We start from the raw sequence: 21,944 nt of genomic DNA, 5'->3' as shown, positions 1-21,944 counted from the left end.
TAGTCTGGAGTGGTATAATCTAAGAAAAATCGATCCCCAAAACACACTGGAATATTCCTACTCCAGCAAGGTTTCAATGAAGAGAGACTGGTGTATAAATCATAGAGGGACAGGAGCATCAGCTCTGAATTCTCCTTGTCAGAGCTACCAGCTCATGTCCTGTGAGGAAGTCAAGATGCTTGTGACAATCCTTTTTTTTTTTTTTTTTTTAAGTGGCAAAGGAAATTTAAGGCCATCAGACTCTCAGCTTTAAAAATTCACAGACGGGAAAAAAACGTTGTGCTTCTCAGAAGGCTCTGTTCTGCAGACAGGGAATACTGGAGGAGCCTGGAGTAGCTGGAATTTCACACGACCACACAGCTTCTGTTGGATGCCCTTTGCTCTGCCTGTTGTGAACAGGGAGAACCATTTAAAACCAAAAGAAAACCAACAAACAACCAGGGAAAAAAAAAAAAAAAAAAAAAAGAAAACCCAAACAAACCCAAACAAACCACCCCAGCAGCAAAATGTTTAAAATGTTTTTCTACTCAAAATAATCTACTGTCTTTTATTATATAATTTTTAATAAGTAGATGATATTAATTTTATATGAATTATATATTACCTATCAAATATATATTTATATATTTCATATATAGTTAATATATTTTGAATTTCATATTTTTCTGTGTGTGTATATATACATACACACACACACACAGATATATAAATACACATACATACACCTACACATTATATACACACACATACACTTTTTAATATAAGAAATTATTGGCCTGGCATGGTACAAACAAGAGTCAGCAAAGCTGTACAACCTGTTTTACCCTGGAATTACAACAATGTTACATGTCCTTTCCTATTGAGGAGAAACAGAGGACAGGTATCAGCAAAACACAAATAATTACCATATTTGAATCAGGGAGCATAAACAAGAACTTAGAAAACTTTGAGAGGTTTTATGTAATAAATGTAACATCTCTGATTTCCAACACAGTCCTTTGGTTGTGGTTTTTTTTTTTTTTTTTTTTTTTTTGTCTTCAGAACTTCATTGTTTTCAGCATGCCAGGCACATTTTCTCTCAAAGAGTTTTCAAATCTCAAATTATCTCTATCAGAGAAAATACGTGAATATAAGACAATAACATGATTTTTCTCTATTAGAAACAAAGAGAGATTTAAATTCTGAAAACTTTCAGTAAACTTACCTGCTTAAACCAAACTTTACTATAAACAATTAGCATAGGGGGAATTTTACGAGGAACAGAGTTTACGGGAAAAAAAATCCCCATATCTTAAACTTCAAAAAAAAATGAACTTCTCTGCAAGAGGATAGATAAGGCAATATTTTTACACTGGCTTCTACAAGATAGCTCCATGCTTTCCTTCATTACTAATTAAAGAAAATAAAATAACATCCCCACTCGATTTTTTATATTTTTATTTAAGAATTCATGACTTATACCTCCGTTTTTTCAACGTAAATAATCTTGTTAACCCTAAAAGAAAATACCTCCTGACGGTACATGTCTTCCTCATCCAGAGCTTCAGCTACTTCTTCCTCAACTTCCTCGTCTTCCCCTTTACGTGCTGTTGTTTTGAACACAGTGCTTCTCTGCGCAACCTCCTGCAAGACAGTTTTAAGACTTGAACTCTTAAAAAAAGAAAAAATAAAAAAATCTCTTGTTTCTCACCTGCTCAAGACTTCGAGAAATGAAAGCTCCAGCTGCTGGGAAAACTACTTGCTCTCATTTTGTTTGTATATTTCTCAAGTATTGCTGATCATAAACAGCTTAGTTTTAAATATCTTAACGATTAGAAGGACTGTTTCTGACAACACAGTCATCAGGTTCTTCCAAAGTCTGCTTTTTTTCATATATATTTAAATATTTTCGTTCATTTGCAGCATGTCACAGTAACTATTGCACAAGAAGTTTTAAATCACACCTTACCTGAACTAACTCCTCAGTGCTTCATGTGGATTTCACTGTGGAATTCCCCACTCCTCATAAGCACACAGACTTAAGGAAAACTGATTTAGAAGACAAATCACTCAAGAGTTTACCAAAGCTCTCTTTCCAAGGCGTATTCTAAGGCACTGCCCAGCTCCTGCCATGAGGGAGGTGCCTGAACAAGTAATTTTTCCACTATTTAGATATTTTTTCACTATTTAGAATAAAAAAAAAATCACAGTAGAGGCATTTCTAAACTGCAGCTAGTTCTCCAAAAGGAGAAAATTTTATCAAAAGAGCACTGCGGTGCATTCCTGTATGGAGCCCTAGTCTGAACCCTTGTAGGTGACGCCACCACAGAAAAAATCTCACACAGATCTGAGGTGCTTTACCTCTCCCTGAGAATTTTTCAGCACAACTTTCACATCTTCACCGGTGCCCCAGGAATTCTGGTTCTTCCAGATGAGGTCAGTGGGAGGGCTCGCAGTTACTCCAGCATTTGCAGCCCAGATCTGACAACAGAAGTCATACAGGAACATTTTTTGCCAGTCTTACCACATTTCCAAATTCAGTTATTATATTTCATTTAAGTGATGCTGTGCATCTCTTCCAGTGAGGAAAACCAAGCATCTTCCAAGGTTTTGTACAATAAAACACACGTGTTTTTAATGCAGGGACTCTAGAATATGTAATATGATGTAAAATTTTCACCTGCACATGGGGAAAATCACTGCTTCATGCAGAAAATTCTCAAAAACATCCCTCTGTAGTATTTATCCCAGCAATTGACACAAAGAATGCCCAACACAAACTCAGGTGGTAATTTCCCGAACATGTACAGAGGAAGGACAAAACTAAAAGCTTTGTGTCTTTTTGACCCACAGGAGGTGGCCTGAAGTCCATTTCAAGGGAAACTTGACAACTTACTGTAACAGTCTGGCCAGCCTTTAGTACATATCTTGAGGTATATCTGTAGCTTGCAGAAGTGTCTCCTATTTTTCGGATCATCTCCCAACCTTCCATAGGTTGATCCTAAGAAAAGAGAGGAAAAAACCCCATTTTTTTGCTATGCATGTAGTATGTTTTATCTTTAAGGTTGTGACACACAAAAAACTTCCAGTGAAGGGGTTTATTACCACTTGATCTTCAGCATGGAATTAGAATAATTTTAGGTAAATTTATCTTACCTCTTATTTGAAGTTAAAGCTTAATACATCCTACTTTTGAGTTCTGATGTTAACTTAACTAATGTTTATGATTTGCATCAGTTTTGTTATCACTTGGTCCAGAGAAATACATATTAGCAATAGGTATTAAATATTAAAATCCCCTTACAAATATTTATTGTTTTTTGAAGCACAGAATGGCAAGTAGGCTTCCTAGAAAACAAAATATTGCTGTTGGTATTCTTGAAATATTTTTGCATATGCACACTTGCCACCACATACTACCTATATATTTTTTCCCTATCAACTACTTGAAAAGCATTAACAAATTATATACAAGTCATCTTTACAGAATGACTGCTTCAAAACAGGAGTAGGTATTTTTTAAATTCAAAACAAGCATTTTTTAAACTGTCCCACCTACATAGGTTCTCATCATTCAGTTGCCACCATCAGTTAAAATTATCTAAAATAAACAATCTTATATATTTCAACGGATGCTGACATTCAGTTTGTCATTGCACCAAAACATACCATACTTAGAGAGGATTTTATAAATGTTTAAAATCTATTTATTTATATAAACTGTCCAAACACTCATGAATATTCCCCAAGTACAGTTTATTACACTGCACTACAAGGAGTTGCTCAAATCAATACCCCTAGAAAAGTGCTAAAAACATGAACCACCCATGGTTACTGGGAACAAAACTGATGCTCCTCCTTCATTATGAAACAATGGATGTGTAGGCAAATTAAAGGTGGAGGGAAAACAAGTATGTGGAGTTAAACAAGTATATGTGTTGGGGGGAAGCTCAAAAATAAAAAAAAAAACACCAAAAAAGAAAAAAAAAAGGCAGGTTCTGACACACCAGAAATAGTTTTTGACCCAGCTGAACTGAGTCAGTCTACAGACTGAATTGTCTAGACCAAGAGAAATGTAAAGTTTTCCTGAATTCACTAAACAAAACCATTGCTCCCCAGGTGTGGTAATTACAGGTAATTAAAACTCACATTATCACTATCTGGAGGAGCCTGTCCATATCCTCACTGATTAGATGGGACTGGGACACTTGGAACCAGACCAGCTCATCAAAACAAGCTGCCTTTTAGTGAAGATAAAGGAGGGAAATGTACTGTATGTAACAGCATCATTTTGAGGGCAAAGTAAGGAAGTGGTTATTATTTATCAAAGGGTTCTTCATTTGTGTAGATGTGTGTACCCTCCCAATACAAATTCCAACCTATTCACAGAATCAAATTATCTCAGTAGTCACTATAACAGTGGCTTTGGCATGGGAAGTAAGGGCTCATAAAATTGTGGGTGCAGCCAAGGAAGAACAAAAACTATGATTTAGGAAAGGTCTATGCAGATACAAGGGACATTGGCAGTTAATTTCATCTAGACCTTTATTCTGCATCTCTATTTATTTCTTTTGAACCTTTTTAAGGCAGAGAAAGTGCTAAAAAGGCTTCTAAAGCAGCCTGGTGTCTGCTTGCAGCTCACCAGGAACAATGTCATCTGTAAAGTTTTACAGGTGCATGACTTGCAAGGCAGAATGCAGAAGTGCGAGGTAACGATCAGGTAGACAGGCCACCTTGTAGTAAAACAAAAGCACCAAAAATCCTTGGGGAAAAGTCACCATCAATCCAGAATAGTGTGTGAAAGCTTTCTTTGAGAGACACCAGCTCCCTAATGCCACAAGCTCTGGGGTCAAAGTGAAGCCCTGGGAGCCACGAGGGCGCCGAGGACGCCCCAGCACCTCAACTCACGACACGCAAGGTCACTTCCAAACCTGTTCAGAAGTGTTCTTCAAGCGGATGAACTTCCCATCCACATCTATCTCCTCGATGGACACATTCCCCGTGGCAGAGGCAGAGTGGGAAATGGTCACGCTGCTGCTGGCTTCGGACTCCTCCACGTCAATCCTCTTCCTCTTGCCGCCGGCCATGCGGACGCTGCGGCTGGACGAGGCACGCGAGATGGTCACCCGGGAGGAGGGGCTGGGGGACAGCTTCAGCCTGGCATGGGCAAGGGAGAAAACAGATACACACATCACATCAGGGAAAAGGAGGCTCAGGGAGGGACCTCCTTGCTCTCCACAACTTGCTGGCAGGAGGGTGAAGTGAGTTGGGGGTTAGGCTGCACTGGCAGGGAAGGCAGGACAGAGTGAGAGGAAACAGCTGAAGCTGGGACAGGGATGGTGTACACTGGGTATCAGGAGGAATATCTTCACCGAAAAGGCAGTCAGGCTTTGCCCAGGGATGTGGTGGAGTCATCAGCCCTGGAAACGCATGTGGACATGGCACTTGGGGACACTGGGGGACTTGGGCACTTGGGTTTAGTGCTGACCACGGCAGTGCTGGGTCAACAGCTGCATTCAAATCTTTCCCAGCCTTAATGATTCCATTATTCGGTTTTACTTTTCCCACCTTTCTTTTAAAAGAAACTTTCTTTCACCTCCTCTTCTTCCCATAGATTTATACAGGAACATAATAAGCAGAGCATGTTACATGAATAAGTGAAGGCTTAAGTACTTAAGAGGTGAATAAAATGTTGTCAAACAGCTGATTAATGTTCCTGGAGCATAGAACACTGATGGACTACTACATTGAGAGCATAAAAGCATTTCTGTGCATTTGTTGAAGACTACAAAGAAACAAAAACCCTAGGGAGACTTAAGCCACTGTGGGAAATTAATACAAAAACATACTGGCACAAAAGCTTTGGCTATTTCATCCCCACACTTGAGAGGAATCAGCAGTGAGCAGCTCAGAATACAGTGAAGAATCAAACTGCTTTAAATGACAGTTGTGACAGAGGTGAAAATTCTCAGTACTGGAAGAACTCTGAGGCCAGATGTGGAAAATGCAGCTGGCTGATGAGCTGGGCAATAACAATGGCTATGACTTTATTAAAATTATTCTATACTTAAGAGGAATTTGGGTAACGATTAATTAACCCTGCAATTAATTTTGAAGAAGAATATTAAGCACGGCACCAAACAGGCATACAATGACAATTCATTGCTTCTTCTTTGCTGGATCTTAACAACAACAACAACAACAAAAAAAAAAAAAAAAAAAAAAAAAAAAAAAAAAAAAAAAAAGGTGTTTTCTGCCTTGAGAGATGGTCTGATAATCAGTGTGCTTGGTCTCATGGTGACTTAGAACTTGTGTCAGACAGGAGGGGGCCAAAACAGGGTCTTGGAAAGCAGTCAAGCACCACTGAAAACTGCTTTTTAACAGAGAAAACACACAAGAAAAGCCCAGAGAGAACAGAGACACCACCTCCTTGCCATGTCCTTTCCTACCTCTCCTCTTCACCCTCCAGCAAATTCCGGTATGCACTGATCTCCATGTCAAGTGCCAGTTTAACATCCAGGAGTTGCGTATAGTCAGTCAGCTGCTCCTGCATCTGATTTCTTATCTCTGCAATTTCCTTCTCCTTCTCTACCAGCTTTTTGCGGCAGTTTTCCCGTTCCTGGGCCAAGCTGCTCTCCAGCTCCTGTGCTCTGTCCTGCCACGCTCTGGACTAGAGAAAAAACATTGAAAACATCAATGACGGTGGAAAGGAAAAGCCCACCCAAGCCTCCACCTGCTCTGCCGGTCAGGCAACACAGAATTCAAAACACAGAAGTTACATCCTCCCCTGTTTCTGAGTTCACACTCACCCATGTTCAGCTTCCTCCTCTCCACCTCACCTACTACAGACATAAGCACCTCAAATTCCAGTGAAACCTGCAACATCCTTGGAAAAAGAACTACTTTGTTCTGTTTTTCTGAGGTGTGAAAATATGCTACTGTACTTGCCTTTACTTGGGTAAGAAAAGTTGAGTTTAAGAGTTTAAGTGTTTAACATGTGCCAGACAGGACACAGGAAGACAGTCTTAAGCTGCACCAGGGGAGGTTTAGGCAGGACATTAGGACAAATTTCTTCACCAAAAGGGTGGTTAGATATTGGAATGGGCTGCCCAAGGAGGCAGATGGAAGAATCACCACCCCTGGAGGTGTTTCAGTGCTCTGCAGTCTCCAGACGTCTGCTTTCTACTTTGGCTTGGTGCTGCTAATCCTGAAATGTGGGAGGCAGCTCCCCTAAAGGAATAGGTGTTATTGTCAGTGCAAACCTGCCTGCTATCCTTAAAGCCTCCAAGGCTTGCTCAGAGTGGCTTCCTGGAAGAAATCTGATTTGTCTCCTGCTTCAAAAATTCCATGAGGTCAGCAGATCTTAAAACTGTACACCCATGGAATGGAATGCTAATCAAAGAAAGCCCAAACTGATGGCAGCTTTAGGATCTACTTTCCATAACCATGCCTTCTTCTGTTTCACAGCCCTTTGAGATTTAATTTTTTTTTTTTAATTAAGGAGTGGACACAGGAACCAATGCCCCATAATCACAAAGTTGGCTATGCATGTAACCCAAATTTAGGAAGTCACCATGTATTCCAGAGACAGACAGAAAAGAGAGTCTCCATGTCTGACACAAGGGACCAGTGTAACTGGTTGTCAATGCTAAGAGTCAGATAAGGAATTTAATAAATGGAGTTTTGTGTCACATGGAAGATCACAGTGGAGTTTACTACAGAGCTCAATGCTGGCAATTTAAACCAGACCAGCACCAGGGATAAGAGATTTCCAAGAAAATAAAGCTTTACTTAATGCTAGTAAAGTGGAAAACAAAAGTGTCCTGGCTGATTTCACTATTGCTACCATAAAAAAACACCCCAAAACCATAGCAAAATGGTTTCTTGATCACAGTCAAATTGACAGAAGTTGCTTTTCCCTGAACTTGACTGCCCTGAAATTAGCAACAAACACTGCTGCCAGTTCAGAAGCATGTCCTCTGAACCAAGTTGTCACTTCTGAAGAAACAGAACAGAGGAAATTAACTTCAGAAACCTGTTGACTGAACCTCTAAAAGATGATGGTAATCTAAAGGCAGAAATAAGACCTAAGTGGCCAAAACTTTCCATCCAGCTGCTGTGGAACCTCATGCACATTCATTATCTCATCTGATCTTTTCCAGAAACTAACTTGACTAGATGAAAGGAAAACTAGAAAGACTCTTACTAGTATCTGCCAATTTGTTTGGAAAATTAAGAAATCATATCCCCCAAATTTATGTTTTTCACTAGAAATACACAGAATTTTGATGTCCTATTCGAGTCCACCGTACAGGAGAAATAAAATTCAAAATGTATCACAGAAAGGATCAAACAGTACTAGTATTTTATATTCCTAAAAAAGTTGAAATGTTTCGTTGCATTTTCAAGTGAGTTACAAAAGCTTACTGCAGAACTTCCCCCTAACACTTCTGATTTTCACTCTGAATTTCCCACTGCAGTGCACACAATGTTACTGATAGGCCAGTACTGAGCGTATCACTTGTCATACATTATGTCATACTTCTCTGGGTGTGATCTATGCCCTCTGTGATCTAGGAACAACCAATTTCTGCTCGAGGTCCTGCCCTACAGATGCTTAAGTTATCTGATGTTTTTACTCAGTCTCACATTCCTAATCTAGACGAGATCACATCATTAGTTTTGGCTTTTTTTTTAGATGTCTACATGCAAACTGGACCTAGGATGAAAAGAGCCTGGAAATTCCAGTTCTGGCCTTGAATATTGATTTGTAGACTTCTACAGGCTGGTCCAGTCACTACTAAACTGCTCAGAGTGACAAGATCATTTAATACACATTTGTCTAAAACTGCCTCATCTATCCACAGAAATTTTCACAAAAGACAGTTAACAGTACCCCATTTCAAACACTGGCTCTATAGCAGAGTACTACACACAGAAAATGAAAATAAATTTTGTCAAGAGGAGACACTAAGGAATTTGAAAAAGTACAGAGCAGTAGGAGAGAAGAACACCGGTCGTGACGCTGAGCACACTTACAAATTAAGAGAAAGACAGACCTTTAATTCAAAAACCAACAAATGTAACGGGAAGAAAAGCCCTTTAATACAAAAGCCAACATCTGTAAATAGCAGGCCCGAGGAGGCACAGCTGGATACCTCTTTCTGGAGGCTGGTGATGTGGGAGGACAGGCTGTCGATGCGCATGCGGCTCTCGTTCAGCTGCTCCCTGATGGTGTTGGCCGCAGAGCTGCTCATCTCCGAGGCCAGCCTGGCACTCTCCAGCTGCAGGGCAACCAAGTGAAGACATCAGTTTCAAAGTAACTTCCAGTAGAAGAAGGAATGAATCACTAAAAACCCACAGGCGATGCTAAGCCACCCTAGTTCCTCTCTGCAGCTCCAAAGCAGTGAAACTTTTTTTCTTTCTTCCGTTAGGGCTAAAATGTGGTTACCATGTTGGATTGCCCTGCCTGGAATTCCAATTCTCTGAGTATTTACTTTAGGATCAAAACTTTCCCTTGTAGACATTACTGAAATTGAACTACTAAAGGACAAAGTTTATTTAATACACTTAAACATTCAATACGCTTTAACTTCTTGACAGAAGCTGAACTGAAATTACCAATTCTCTAAAAAGAGACAAACTTGTTAACTTTCAGGCAATATAAGCAAATTGGTACCAGTACCAGTGCCCTAAGCAACTGTTGCTTCATTCTACCACTTCAATCTTGAATAGTTTTACTTTTATAAAGTAACTAAATCATTCCTGATGAACACTACTACACACACTTGAGCTGCACCATAGATTTATTGAACTTGTTGATGATGATGCAAAGCAATCTAATTTAATTTTTTAAACTAAGTTTCCAAAAATACGTTATACCTGATGATAAAGACCAAGAAAGCAATGAGAGGTTGCATTTTTGGCTAGACCATATTTTAAACAATCTTTTCCAAGCTAGATTGAAGGCCTGGAGATAAGCAGGCTGAAAAGATCAAAACCAATGCTAATAAATTCAGTTTATATGGGCTTTTCTGCTGTAAAATCCCACTTGCTTTTAAAAAATACTAACTGCAACAAGCACAGCCACAGAAACCATGTTCAGTTGAGACATCAGGGTGCCTCCTGACATAAATGCTGAATAACAGCAGAGGAAGGAAATGATGAAGTATAACTGATTTCAGCTGTCTGCCTAGGTGAGTGAAAAACAGAAGTTACTGGGCATTGTAAAACTTCCCCATGTTTTGTACATGGTCAGAGGACTCTTATCTTCTGTCTTCTCAGCAAGCCCCATTATAAATTTTTATACAAAACAAGGGACACCTTATGGATCATTGTTCAGTATCATGCTTACCAACGCACAAACTTTCCTTGAATTCACAGTAATCCCAGCATTAATCACTTTCCCCCCCAGATCACCTTCAAACAGTGCTGTCTTCCCTTCTGTTATTGTGCCTGATGAGGATTCAACCTGCTCCCAAAGTGAGATGTGAAAATGCAAATCCACACTCAAATGCATGCTAATTTCAAACCCAGCTCCCTAATAAACCCCTCCGAGCTGCCAGCAATTATGCTATTAAGCAAAACAAAAACAAAGCACATCAAACAGCTGTGTGAAAACATGTTCTCACTTTGGAATGGTATGTCTCTTTGAGCTCTTCTTTGTACAGCTTCACTTGTGCATCGTGCTGCTCTCTGATTTCGTGGAGGGCCTGGGACAGTTTGTACTCGTATTCAATCTGACGCCCAGAATCAACCTCGACCAGGCGAGTTTCATGCTTCCTTCTTGTCTCATTGATCTCCTGTGAGAGCCACAGAAACATGGTAACACTAATTAAATACAGGACAAAAATTTCAGAAGACTATCCTGCTGAGTGGAGAGTAATGCAGGTTCTAGTATCAGATTACTCTGGCAAGAAACTTTTAGTAGAAACGGTGTCCCCCGTCTTATTTTGCAATAGCCACTCATTAAAATAAGAGCTAGGATACCAACAGCATTTTTTTCAGAGAGTTGACTGAACTTTCAAACAAATACACCTCATCATCATTAAATTTTAGAAATATATTCCCTTCTTGAGGTATCGTTTGTGCTTCAACAAAATAAAACTGCTGTGAAATAACAGTCACCTCACTTTCCCCATTTAGTTCTGTTTGCCTGTGCTTTCTCTGGAAAGAAAGGGATTCCAACAATATGAAAAAAAGCTATGAATATACTTCTAGCAAGAAAAAGCACACATGATAAAAAGACAGTATGGTTAAGTACATTTGTTACTGCCCTAAGGTTCCTCCTGGAAAGCCTCAAATGCCAGAAGTGAAAGGGAGGGTGGCAAGAGAAAGTTCTAAGAGACAACTATTCATCCACTTTTGTTTCCATTATTCAAAAGCATCCTATTAGAAAGGTTTGAAATTAAAAGCATTGCAGGTCCAGATCACCTGTTTGAGTATCCCTCCACTTTATTTCTTGTAATGGGATTATGTGGGAAATTACTAACCAATTTTCTCATTAATAAAAAAAGACATGCGTATTGCATACCATGATCAGAATTTAAGGTGAAACAACATGATACATGAACTTTTTTTACCACAAGAATTCAGAGTTAAAATCATTTTTCCTAGAAAAAGGAAGTTAGAATTCTTCATGCTAGAACCCTGCTCTGAGTAGGAGTTCAGACAACTTGCAGAGGTACCTCCCAACCTAAATTATTTTCCTATTCAAAAATGACCTCCCAGTTTTCTTGCCTTTAAAAATGTTAATTCTTGAGGCTAAATTTACCTCCTCATACATATTTTTACGGAATTCCAGGTCCTCAATGAGGCTCTGACAACGGTTTTCAAGATCCACCTTCTGCAAAGTTTCATTTATAAGCTGGTCCTTGGCAGCAGATAAAGAAGCTTCAAGCTTTAAGAAATAAAAGAATCAACAAAAAAGTTATGCAGCAGAACTCACACAATGGCCAAAGCCTCACAGAACTACAGCCAACTACACATTAAGGTTTACCTTCACAATCAAATCTCAATATTTACCCCAGTAATATTATACATCACACATACACACTTTTGCAGTTGCTTATACAAGTGAGTTCTATATATTTCACATTAGTAGCTGGCACTAAAACTACTACTTAATAATTTTCCTTACAAATCAATTTTTAATACATGGAAAACACCAGTTTTGTGGTCTTCACCACTTGTCCTCTGGAGGTGTTTAACAAAGGCTAACAAAACTAGGACAAGAGATTTTCCTCTTCATTGTTCCACCAGAACCAAAAGGAGGACAGAGAGAAACTGTTATTTGTCAGTTATCTGTTCTTGTGAAGTCAATTTGGCCCCCCCCAAAACACTTCTGAAAAGTGTCAAGTGTACTTTGAGTCTTGACCTGCTTTCTTCCCCCTCAGTAACATCCCTCATAATTTCAGCATCTGCAATTTTAAGAGCTCCCTCAGCTCTTAAAATTGACAGGTTTTCATCCTTTTGTTTTTGGTTACCAAGTTATATTTTAACAGATTGGCAGCTCATAATACAGAAAACCACCTCACTCGCTAAGAGAACCTGATGATTAGATATCTTTTCTTCTCACCTCTCTAATTTGCTCTCTCAAATCTTCATTTTCTCCCTCCAGACTTTTCTTCTCACCAAGGGCTGTGGCCAGTGCAGCTTCTTTAGAATTCAGGGCTGCTTCCAACTCACGAATTTTGACCTGGACTCCACTGAGGTCAAATTCCTTTTTTGCATAGCTGGAACAAACCAGACAAAGTGGTTGCAAGAAAACCTAGAAATGCCCCAAAAGTCGACTGCTGACTAATGAAGCAATCTGAATCCTGAACCTGAGAAACACCTGTCAAAAACATTTTGTGTTAGCTAAATTTACCGTGCTTTGCAGCACCCTTCAAAAATGGCAAAGTTTCACAGAGCTGAGGAAACAGACCCAAATCCTGTCTATACAACAATATCTGCCATGATAGAAATTACACTGGTGCAGACGTGATGTGATTTCTTTATGAAGGCAAGCACAGATTTTCAAATTACCTTCAAATTAGTTTTTGTGTCTAGACAAGCAGTCAAGCATTTTCTAGGTGTTTATCTCCTAAACCAGCATATTCAAACATGGAAATCAAACAGGGGAAAAAAGTAATGTCACATTAACACAAGTTTATTATTCACAAATAATACTGTAACAGGCTACTATCAAAAACAGGAGAAAGGAAACCCATATTCATGAATCAAAGTGTTTCTTGTCCTTAGATGGCACAAGCAGCCATTAAATGTGTAACAAGTTCTTCAGCCTTGGAGCTCACCATTTTTCTTCCTGGGATTTCCACATTTGTCTATCAATGGCAGTAGCATACAAGAGTCCTAGATGGTTGTAATTGAACTATGAACTTTTTAAAGGAATGGACAGATTTAGGCTCAATAATACCAGAGCTGGCATATCCTTCTTCAGTTCTTATGCTTTTCTTTCCAGAATTAAAAAAAAAAAAACCCTAACAAAAAAAAAACCCCAAAAAAAAAACAAAACCAAAAAAAAAAAACCCAAAAAAAACCAAACAAAAAAAAAAAAAACAACAACAACAAAAAAAAAAAAAAAAAAAACAAAAAAAAAAAAAAAAACAAAAAAACAAAAAAAAAACAAAAAAAAAAAAAAACAAAAAAAAAAAAACAAAAAAAAAACAGAATTAACAACACAAGGCGCAGAAAATTGATAAATTAAAATAAAATTAAAATTGGATAGATTCAGAATATATCCACTACTCTTTTTAGTCACTGTACAGCTTATAAAACAACAGCACTGCTTCTTGACAAAACGAGACCTAACGCAAAATCAACAAAATTTTAAAAGGAGGCACCCTCAGCTTTACAAGATCTGTTTTTTCCCCAGATTATCTGCACTTATCATGCTCAGGAGAGGTGTGTGCACACAGAGGGATGCAGGGATGGAATGCATGTCTGGAGATTTCAGCAGCACAGCCACACCACATGGCAGGCTTTACGCAACAGATTTAGCGCTTGCTAATCTCGATCCCATGGGATTAGCACCTGCTCCCCCCGCTGTGGCATCCAAGGGCCAGACTGGGAACCCCTGAGACACAAAAACACTCTCTTCTGCACTCAGCTGCTTCCTCCTGCTCAACACTCCCCACCGCCTTAGTGGCATTTCACTCCTCAGACCCACAGCTGGATCCACTGCTCAGACAAAACCACAGGATTTAGGGTTTGGACACTCCTGCTTCCAGCTCTCTGCATTATTCCCTAGAGGTTCTGTCCTGTCCTTCCCCTTCCACAGAGGCCTGCTCTAACTTCACCATGCAAGAAAGGTGTGCAGCAGAAGAGGAAAAAAAAGGAAGGGAAGGTAAGTTGTACATCTGTACAAAAACACATCTGTAAAAAAAAAAAAAAAAAAAAAAAAAACATTAGGAAGTATGAGGGCCCACAGCAAACATTTGTTGTTTGATCACTTCTAGAATAAAAGCTTTAATCAAAACATGAAAAAACTGCTTCTCCCATGCTGAAACCAAACCTACCAAGTCAGACCCTGAAATGAGAGAGATGCACAACTATAGACAATGTGCTGCTCCCCAGTCTGCCCTAAATTATCCTGGACTCTGAAACAGAGAGATTCCCCAAAATATGCCACTACCCCAAAGTGTGTGGATACATTAAAACTGCTTGGATCTTAAATTATTCTAATGCAAATACCTTTTTAATGCATTTACATACTGAAAGGCAGCTGAGAAGGACATTCCTGCCATACATCAGCAGAGAAAAAAGGTTATTACAATAAAATGGACTAGCAACAACAACATGATTAAAACCCAGTGTAGTACCTGTACCACAAAAAGTATTACCAGTTAGATCAGCCCTTTCTGGCTTGTTTGCAACAAGACTGTCTGTGAAGCCACACTATAATTTAATGCAACAAAAGCCACGGCGGGGGGGGGGTGATGGGTGGGTGGAGAATTAAAATTAAGCACTATTAGTTGTTAGTGACATGAGTTGTCTAACTATGAGACAGCTCATCTGAACACATTCTCAGAGAGAAAGCAGAAACTAGAGCTCAACACTTCAAATGCTGGAAGCCAGATGAAACCTCAGCAACTCAACAGTGTCATCCCAGCCCTAAAGGGAACATAGGAAAGGAGGGAAAGATCAGAAGAGCCTCTGTGATTTATAAAAACAAACACTAATGTATACAACACATACTTCACCCTCACACCCACTAATTTTGACCATAAAGAACTTCAGCCTCTTGACAATAGCTGGCTTCTTCCTCCCCAAGGAGCCAAAGCTACATCTGAATACAGCAAATGAAAAAACCTCAAACACCTTCCTGCTGCAGTGTTCAGAAATTACCTAGAACTGTACTCCTTTTCAAGTACTTTGACTCATGAAAGGAAAATAAAAGCAAACAAGTAATTGCTGACTTGCATCTTTTTCAAAGAAGCAGCTTGGTCTCCTCTTTTTTGACTTCAAAGTGTGTGGATCTTCTTATCCATGGAATTGTTTACAACAACCTAGAATTTCCCGTAATCTCTTAAAACTTCTTGCTAAGTTAATAGAAAAGCCATACAAAAACCCCCAATAAACTCAACTCCAACCAAACAAAAACCCCAAAGAAATAATTTTCTAGCTGAACTGACCATCTGGAGCCAGACAAACCACACACCTAATGCAAGGCAAGCAGTCAGCAGCCAGACCTTGGGAGGTGCAACTCAGAAGTGAATTTGAAACTGACCTAGTGCAGCATGCCACCAGCCCACAGCAGATTCTTCTCACCTCCCACATCCCACCCACTCTTTTCTGCCACTACTTAAGAGCCTGATCACAAAGCTAAGCATTACCAACATTAATCAAACCCTGCTTGAAAAGCATTGGCTTTCAGCCAAGTCATGACATAGATACACACGTGTTGCAATTCCTGATAAAAATGCAGCCTATATTTAGACCCATATAAAATTACATTTACTGCACAGTGGGTTGGTTTTCTACTCCAGTTGTAAAGAAATATGAAAATAATAAAAAAACCCCAACTATAGTAATGAATTTTTTATGTTTTATTTAGCTAGAAGTCAGTTTCCCACATTTTTCCCCTATGGCAGACAAAACACTAAGGCTGTATTTTGCAAGAAAGTGACTTAAAATAACTTAAGAAGCACCTAAGAACATTCAAAATTTTGAATAAAGACCAACATGAAAATAAGAGTAACTAGATGAGGTTGGCTTTCCTGTAAATAAATATATGTAACGTGGTGTCAACTTGTCTCATGTCACCCATTTTATTTAAATGTAGTTGCAACCAACAACAGCACATCATCTCTGGTCACATACTGTTCAGCTGTGACCCTGCTTGAAGTGACAAATCCAACCTGAAGTTCATGGTCATCTTTGTGAATCCCATAACCCCATTTCTAAGCAGAACCTGCACACATAAACACATGTCAAGCCACTGCCCATTACCCTGTCATCGTTACATGTCCACATATTTGAGACCAAATATTTATGACCTATACTGCACAGAAGACAAGCTTACTTCAGAATATAAATTCTTAAATTTCAGTGGCTTGAATTATTTTGCAACAAATTAATCATCCCACTTCTTCCCCCTCTGGGTGCTCTGTGGTACACATCCAAACAGTGACAGATTTCAGATTAAAGCTCTGAAATTCCACAGACTCCAATCTTTCCCTCACTTTTCAAGATCACCTACAATAACAAAAATATGCCTAAAAAAATTTCAACTCAGATTCCTTTCCATAGTACCTCCCCTGCTCCTTACAGCACATATGCACCCTGGAAAAGCCAGGAACAGGTGTCACATCTTTGCCTGCCCCAACACCACATGGTTCTGTGTAGCTGCTCAGGGTACCAGCTGCAGAGTGCCACACACTTGCACAGTAATTCAAGTCACAGACTGATGGGAAGCTGTTCCTGATATTTATTTTACTGGCTAATCTCAGTGCAGAAATGTACTTCAGAGTGTAGATGGGAAGGAAGGCCAACTGGAGATGCAAAGCCAGCCAGACAGAAAAATTCTCTTTGATATTTAAAACTGAAGTTTAGTTCCTTGCCACAATTACATTTTCCATTAATGCTTGCACTCTACAAAACACCTGAAGATAATAAAGGAAGATTAAGTCCTTTACCAACATCTTCAATAAAACACACAATTTCCTTCGAAGTTACTTTAATCACATTGTCTGCTTTCCAGGAGAGCAGATGTCCCTCAACACTGGCAAACTGCCACAGTGAAACCCCAGCCTGCCAAAGACAAATGTAAACAATGGGTTTCCTAAATGAACTAGAGATAACACCAGCTTATACCTCCTAAAGAACACAATTTCCTCACACAACCCACCAGAACGTGGGCAAGTCCAGCCAGGGATATTTGACCTGCCGTACACCGAATTAAGTCCCCATCATAAACATTCTTTGAAATAAATTTTCTTTATCTTGGAAACCATTTCCACCAGTGGGAAGCTATGCTGAAACCTGACCCATCAGCAGAGCCACACAACGCAGCAGCCAGCCTTGGCTTTCTGAACGGCCCTTGTTCAACATGACTTGGTGACACAGCTGTGCCAAACTTCACAATGTGCACCCTTGTTAAGTTAATTGCTCCAGAGACACACGAGACCTTTTCCCCCCACCATCCCGGCCCAGCAGTTCTCCCTGGTGTGCACTTGTGGCAAATGATGAACCCATGACACATTTCCACTCAAAAGCAGAAGCTTTGTCGAGTCTTGTAGGATGTGATGGAGCAATTGGGACCAGCAGGTCCCAATGATGGTATTAAAAGATGGTATTATCACATGTCCTTAAATGATGGTATTATGACATGTCCAAGGATCACATCTTTCACTGAGTTGTATGCCTTGCCTATTTAATCTTTTTCTCAAGAAAGAGGGAATTTGCAGCAATCTGAACTCCCAGCCAAGGCAACGCAGCTCTGTTGTAGGAAGGAGGCCTAAAAATAACAGGAGTTGTTACCCCAAAATAATTTGTTGGTAATTGTATTATCACACATTTTAAGACTTCATGATCCCACTATCTACAGGCAACCTTTCACCTTTATTGTTCATGAGCAAGTCCAGCAGCTGGAAATCAATATGCACAGACATTTTTTTCTGTGGAGCTGCTGCTGGCATCTTCCACAGCCCTCGACTGGCAAAACTGCAGCAGTAACAATTAACTACACTATTTATTTAAAGGATAAAAGTAGAGGCATGTCTCTGCAACAGCCAACACCAACGGCAAAGCATACAGCAAAGTCTTGTCTAATCACTAATGAGAAAATAAATTGGAAATACTGTGAAATTGGTACGGTCTCTCAATTCTTTCTCGAACTATGGAAGAGAGAGCTCCCTCTTCTCCACCTCCCAAGAGCTCTCCAAGAATTCTATACACCTAAACTCAAATTACATGGTTTTTTTTTCCCCCCCAAGTCTTGAGATACAGAGATTTCTTTCCCTTTATCTCCATTCCGCCCATCACAAGGTTCCTACTTACACAACTATAAGTATCACTTTCCCATCCTCTCCCCAGAACAGAAATAGGGAAGCTCTTTTTTTTAATCTCACTCCCCCCCACCAACTAGTTCTTTAGAGATTTGAACTATCAAGGGAAACCTTCATATTTTTGCTACAGCAGAACCCACTGCATGGCAAGCACTCTAGAAGGAGAGCATGCAACAAGCCTGCTATATACAGGAGTGTCAGCTAAAGAAACAAATGCAATTTTCTTGAGGGATTAGAAGTATGTGCAGAGCAAGCTTTTTGATGCATTACACCATACAGATGGCACTGAAGTCAGCAAATCCAACAAATAGGTGACTGTATCTTTAATTTTTATGAAGAAAGAATAAGAGAAGCCCTACAGCACTTCAAGAGTAAGTAGAAGCTTCAGTTTGAGGCACTAAGAGTGACTTAAAGATGACTGGAATAAAATGGATCAAGCACTTAGATGCCATGCTAACCAGAGGAAACAGAGTTGCACAAGAATAACACCTGCAAAAATATTCGAATAACACAATAAGGCCAGCTAGAGCATGAATGGTATTACCCAGCTTCAGGTAACTAAGTGCAAACCATCTTTGCTCCCTCCACAGACCCAGAAAACCCAGAGAGCCATTTCTCCTCACATTTATCTCCACGCTCTGTAAGGAACCAAAGCCATTACTAATTTGAATATTATGGCTACCAGAATACCTAAACCACACAAACCAAACATGGCAGGTAACTTTTCCTTTTTTATTTCCCCCTCAACTGGCTCTGTTAGATCCAAACTACTACATATCAGATTTTAACTAAAGCCAGTGCATACAGCACACTGCATTTCAGCTTTCAGAGAGGGCAAGGAAAATTCTGTTGAGAGCACACATTCTCATCTTACCTTGCAAACCTTTACAGTACTCCTATGCACACTTGTGCAAAGTGCTTTTAAAAGTACTTTTTGTCAGGTTATAATGTGACTTAACAGCTTTAAGAAGCCATGAAGGAGTGTGCTCCAGTTCAAGTGAAAAACCCCTCTGCTCCTTTTTAAGACTTTGTAAATAGAATTACAGATAAGCTTAGATATCCATCTTAACACTCAAAGACGACTAAGAAACTGCATGCCCATAGTGAAGTCTGGCACCAAACAGCCACAAATAAGTAGAAACTGGGAGCCTCAAACAGCATTGAATGTTTGTTTTATTAAACTACCCAGGAGTTATTAGCAAATCAACACCCTGCCCCCACCAAAACAGGTTTTTGCCAAGTATCCCATCACAGGCAAATGCAAGACAGAATATGCAGATGACCACGTCCACATTATTAATGCCCTGGTTCCAGCCACAAAAAGGGAATCCACTACAAGACTGCATTTAGATCCCAGTCCCACACATGAAATCTTGTGAGAAGCTGACATGAGTGTGTTTTCCTCAATAAAAGCACTAAGAGATGGAAATTCCTGGCTTGACCTTGGAGTCAATTAATGTTGGTGCCTGTCTGCAGCTACACCTGGCTTTCCCCTATCACTGTCAACGACTACTTTGATTTAAGACCTTCATAAGGCACCAAGAGGTAACCCCAAGAACAACCAGACTCACTAATTAGAAGCTCACGGTTTTAGTCCTTTAAATAACAGAGTCCAAAAGATATCAGAGCTGTCTGCAGACATGCAAGAACATCAATGGGCTGGTTACACATTAAGTATCTTTTTCATCACAAAAATTAAGACCTGAGAAGGCATTTAAGACATAGTAGCAGAGGAAGATTAACAACTCTGGAGGTTTTTTTCCCCTCCCAGCATTGATACAACTTGTGATTCCAGGACTAAAGCGTGAATGCCTAAAACTGAAGTAGTCACAAAAATCAAATTAAACGTGAACACAATCAAGGAACCAAATAAACAATTGAATCGAATCGAATGTTTAAGAAGCAAAATCTAGTGTCTCAAAATCAGTTCACTGCAAGAGTGGGGAGTTTGGCATTGTGCCTAAAGCTGGCAATCTGTGGAATGTGTGGACACAAATACCTTTTGTAACATCTGAACATCCAGGAGGGCACACAGAAATTACAGTTATCTTTGGTTTTAAGTATGATCCATGTATTACCTAGTCAGTATTTTCACATTATGAAGTTAATCTGTTTCAGAAAGGTTCAATTTTTCACCCCGAAGCAGCCTGAGCCTTAAAGACAGCCCTCTGTCCGTGCAGGGGGAGGTGAATAGTCATGGAATCACAGTGCTAAGGACTGGAATGGACTCTAAAGCCCGTCCAGTCCCAAGTATCCAGACACAGACAGGGATGCCACTACTACAGCAGATCGTTCAGAGCTCCATCAAGCCTGGCCTGGAACACTTCCAGGGATGGGGCATCCATAACCTCCCTGGGCAACCTGTGCCAGGGCCTCACCTCTCTCACAGACAAGAATTTCTTCCCGATATCCCATCTAAACCTGCCCTTCTTCAGTTTAAAGCCGTTCCCACCTTGTCCTATCACTCCATGCCCTTGTCAAAAATCTCTCCCTAGCCTCCTTTAGTTACAGGAAGGCGCTCTAAGGTCTCCCTTACTGCGGGTAGCAATCAGAGCACCTCATTTCTTAAGCACCAGCCTCCCTGTACAACCTGTTCCAGCGCCTCACCACCCGCACAGTAAGGAATTTGCGGCTAATATCTAACCTGTCTAACCAAAACTTCCCCCTTTTTTCCGTCCGCACCGGTCGGAGCCGTCCCGGAGCATCCCGCGATGCTGCGGGGGCCGGGGCACTCGCACCCGGCAGGGGCGGCGCTCGGGGCCAGCGCTTCCCGCCGGGGCGGAGCGGCGGCAGCGCTGCCCGCGCCTCATTCATTCCCTCATTCATTCCCTCATTCATTCCCTCATTCATTCCCTCATTCATCCCGGCCGCGCAGCCCCCGGCCGAGCGCCGGCGGGACGGGCGGGCGGCAGCGCAGGCCGCGCACCGCCGGTGCCTCCGCCACCGCTCCGTCCGCATCCCCATCTCCATCCCGCCATCCCACGGATGCTTCCCGGCCCTTTCTTCTCCCCGCTGCCCACCTGCCCCGCAGCTGCTCGTGCTCGGCGCGCAGCTTGCCCAGCTCTATCTGCAGCTTGGCGCGCTCCCGCGCCGTGTCGTCCAGCGCCCGCCGCGCGTCCGCCAGCTCCGCCTCGAACATCGCCTTGAGCCCGGTGACCTCGCGGCCCCGCACCTCCTCCCCCTGGGTCACCTGCAGCTGCAGGGCGCTGTTCTCCGTCTCCAGGCTCCGCACCTTGTCGATGTACACGGCCAGGCGGTCGTTCAGCTGCCGCAGCTCCTCCTTCTCCTGCAGGCGGGAGATGCGCGTCGGGCTCTGCGGCATCGCGGCGACGGCTGGGCCGCGGGTCCGCGGCGCGGGGTCGGCCATGGAGCGCGGGTGGAGGGGGGATACCGCCGGGGCGGGGAGCGTGGGGGACCGGCGGGCGGGCGGGCGGACAGACGCACGGACGGACGGAC

The 21,944-nt window shown here is 41.1% G+C and overlaps 1 protein-coding gene across 1 annotated transcript; it reads right to left on the bottom strand.

The window, feature by feature from the left end:
- Positions 1–186: 186 nt before the first annotated feature.
- On the bottom strand, positions 187–21,944 carry LMNB1 (lamin B1). Its single transcript, XM_068177546.1, has 11 exons — positions 21,509–21,944; positions 12,557–12,713; positions 11,753–11,878; positions 10,611–10,781; positions 9,138–9,263; positions 6,429–6,649; positions 4,911–5,136; positions 2,876–2,980; positions 2,341–2,460; positions 1,510–1,623; positions 187–386 (listed from the first exon to the last, which is right to left on the bottom strand). The coding sequence occupies exons 1-11, from the start codon at positions 21,853–21,855 to the stop codon at positions 345–347; spliced, it is 1,755 nt and encodes a 584-aa protein (XP_068033647.1). The 5' UTR covers positions 21,856–21,944; the 3' UTR covers positions 187–344.

Source organism: Anomalospiza imberbis, chromosome Z (genome assembly GCF_031753505.1).
Source record: "Anomalospiza imberbis isolate Cuckoo-Finch-1a 21T00152 chromosome Z, ASM3175350v1, whole genome shotgun sequence".
NCBI classification, from domain to species: Eukaryota; Metazoa; Chordata; class Aves; order Passeriformes; family Viduidae; genus Anomalospiza; species Anomalospiza imberbis.
The sequence above is the reverse complement of the archived record's forward strand: the minus strand, read 5'-3'. Positions and strand labels throughout refer to the sequence as shown.

Excerpts from the sequence above, each read along its gene's own strand:
- LMNB1 (XM_068177546.1), bottom strand. The coding sequence starts at position 21,855 with ATGGCCGACCCCGCGCCGCGGACCCGCGGCCCAGCCGTCGCCGCGATG. Across the intron at positions 6,650-9,137 it reads TCACCAGCCTCCAGAAAGAG|TCCAGAGCGTGGCAGGACAG; the intron begins GTATCCAGCTGT and ends TTTTTTCTCTAG. Across the intron at positions 387-1,509 it reads AAGACATGTACCGTCAGGAG|GCAGAGCAAAGGGCATCCAA; the intron begins GTATTTTCTTTT and ends TGTTCACAACAG.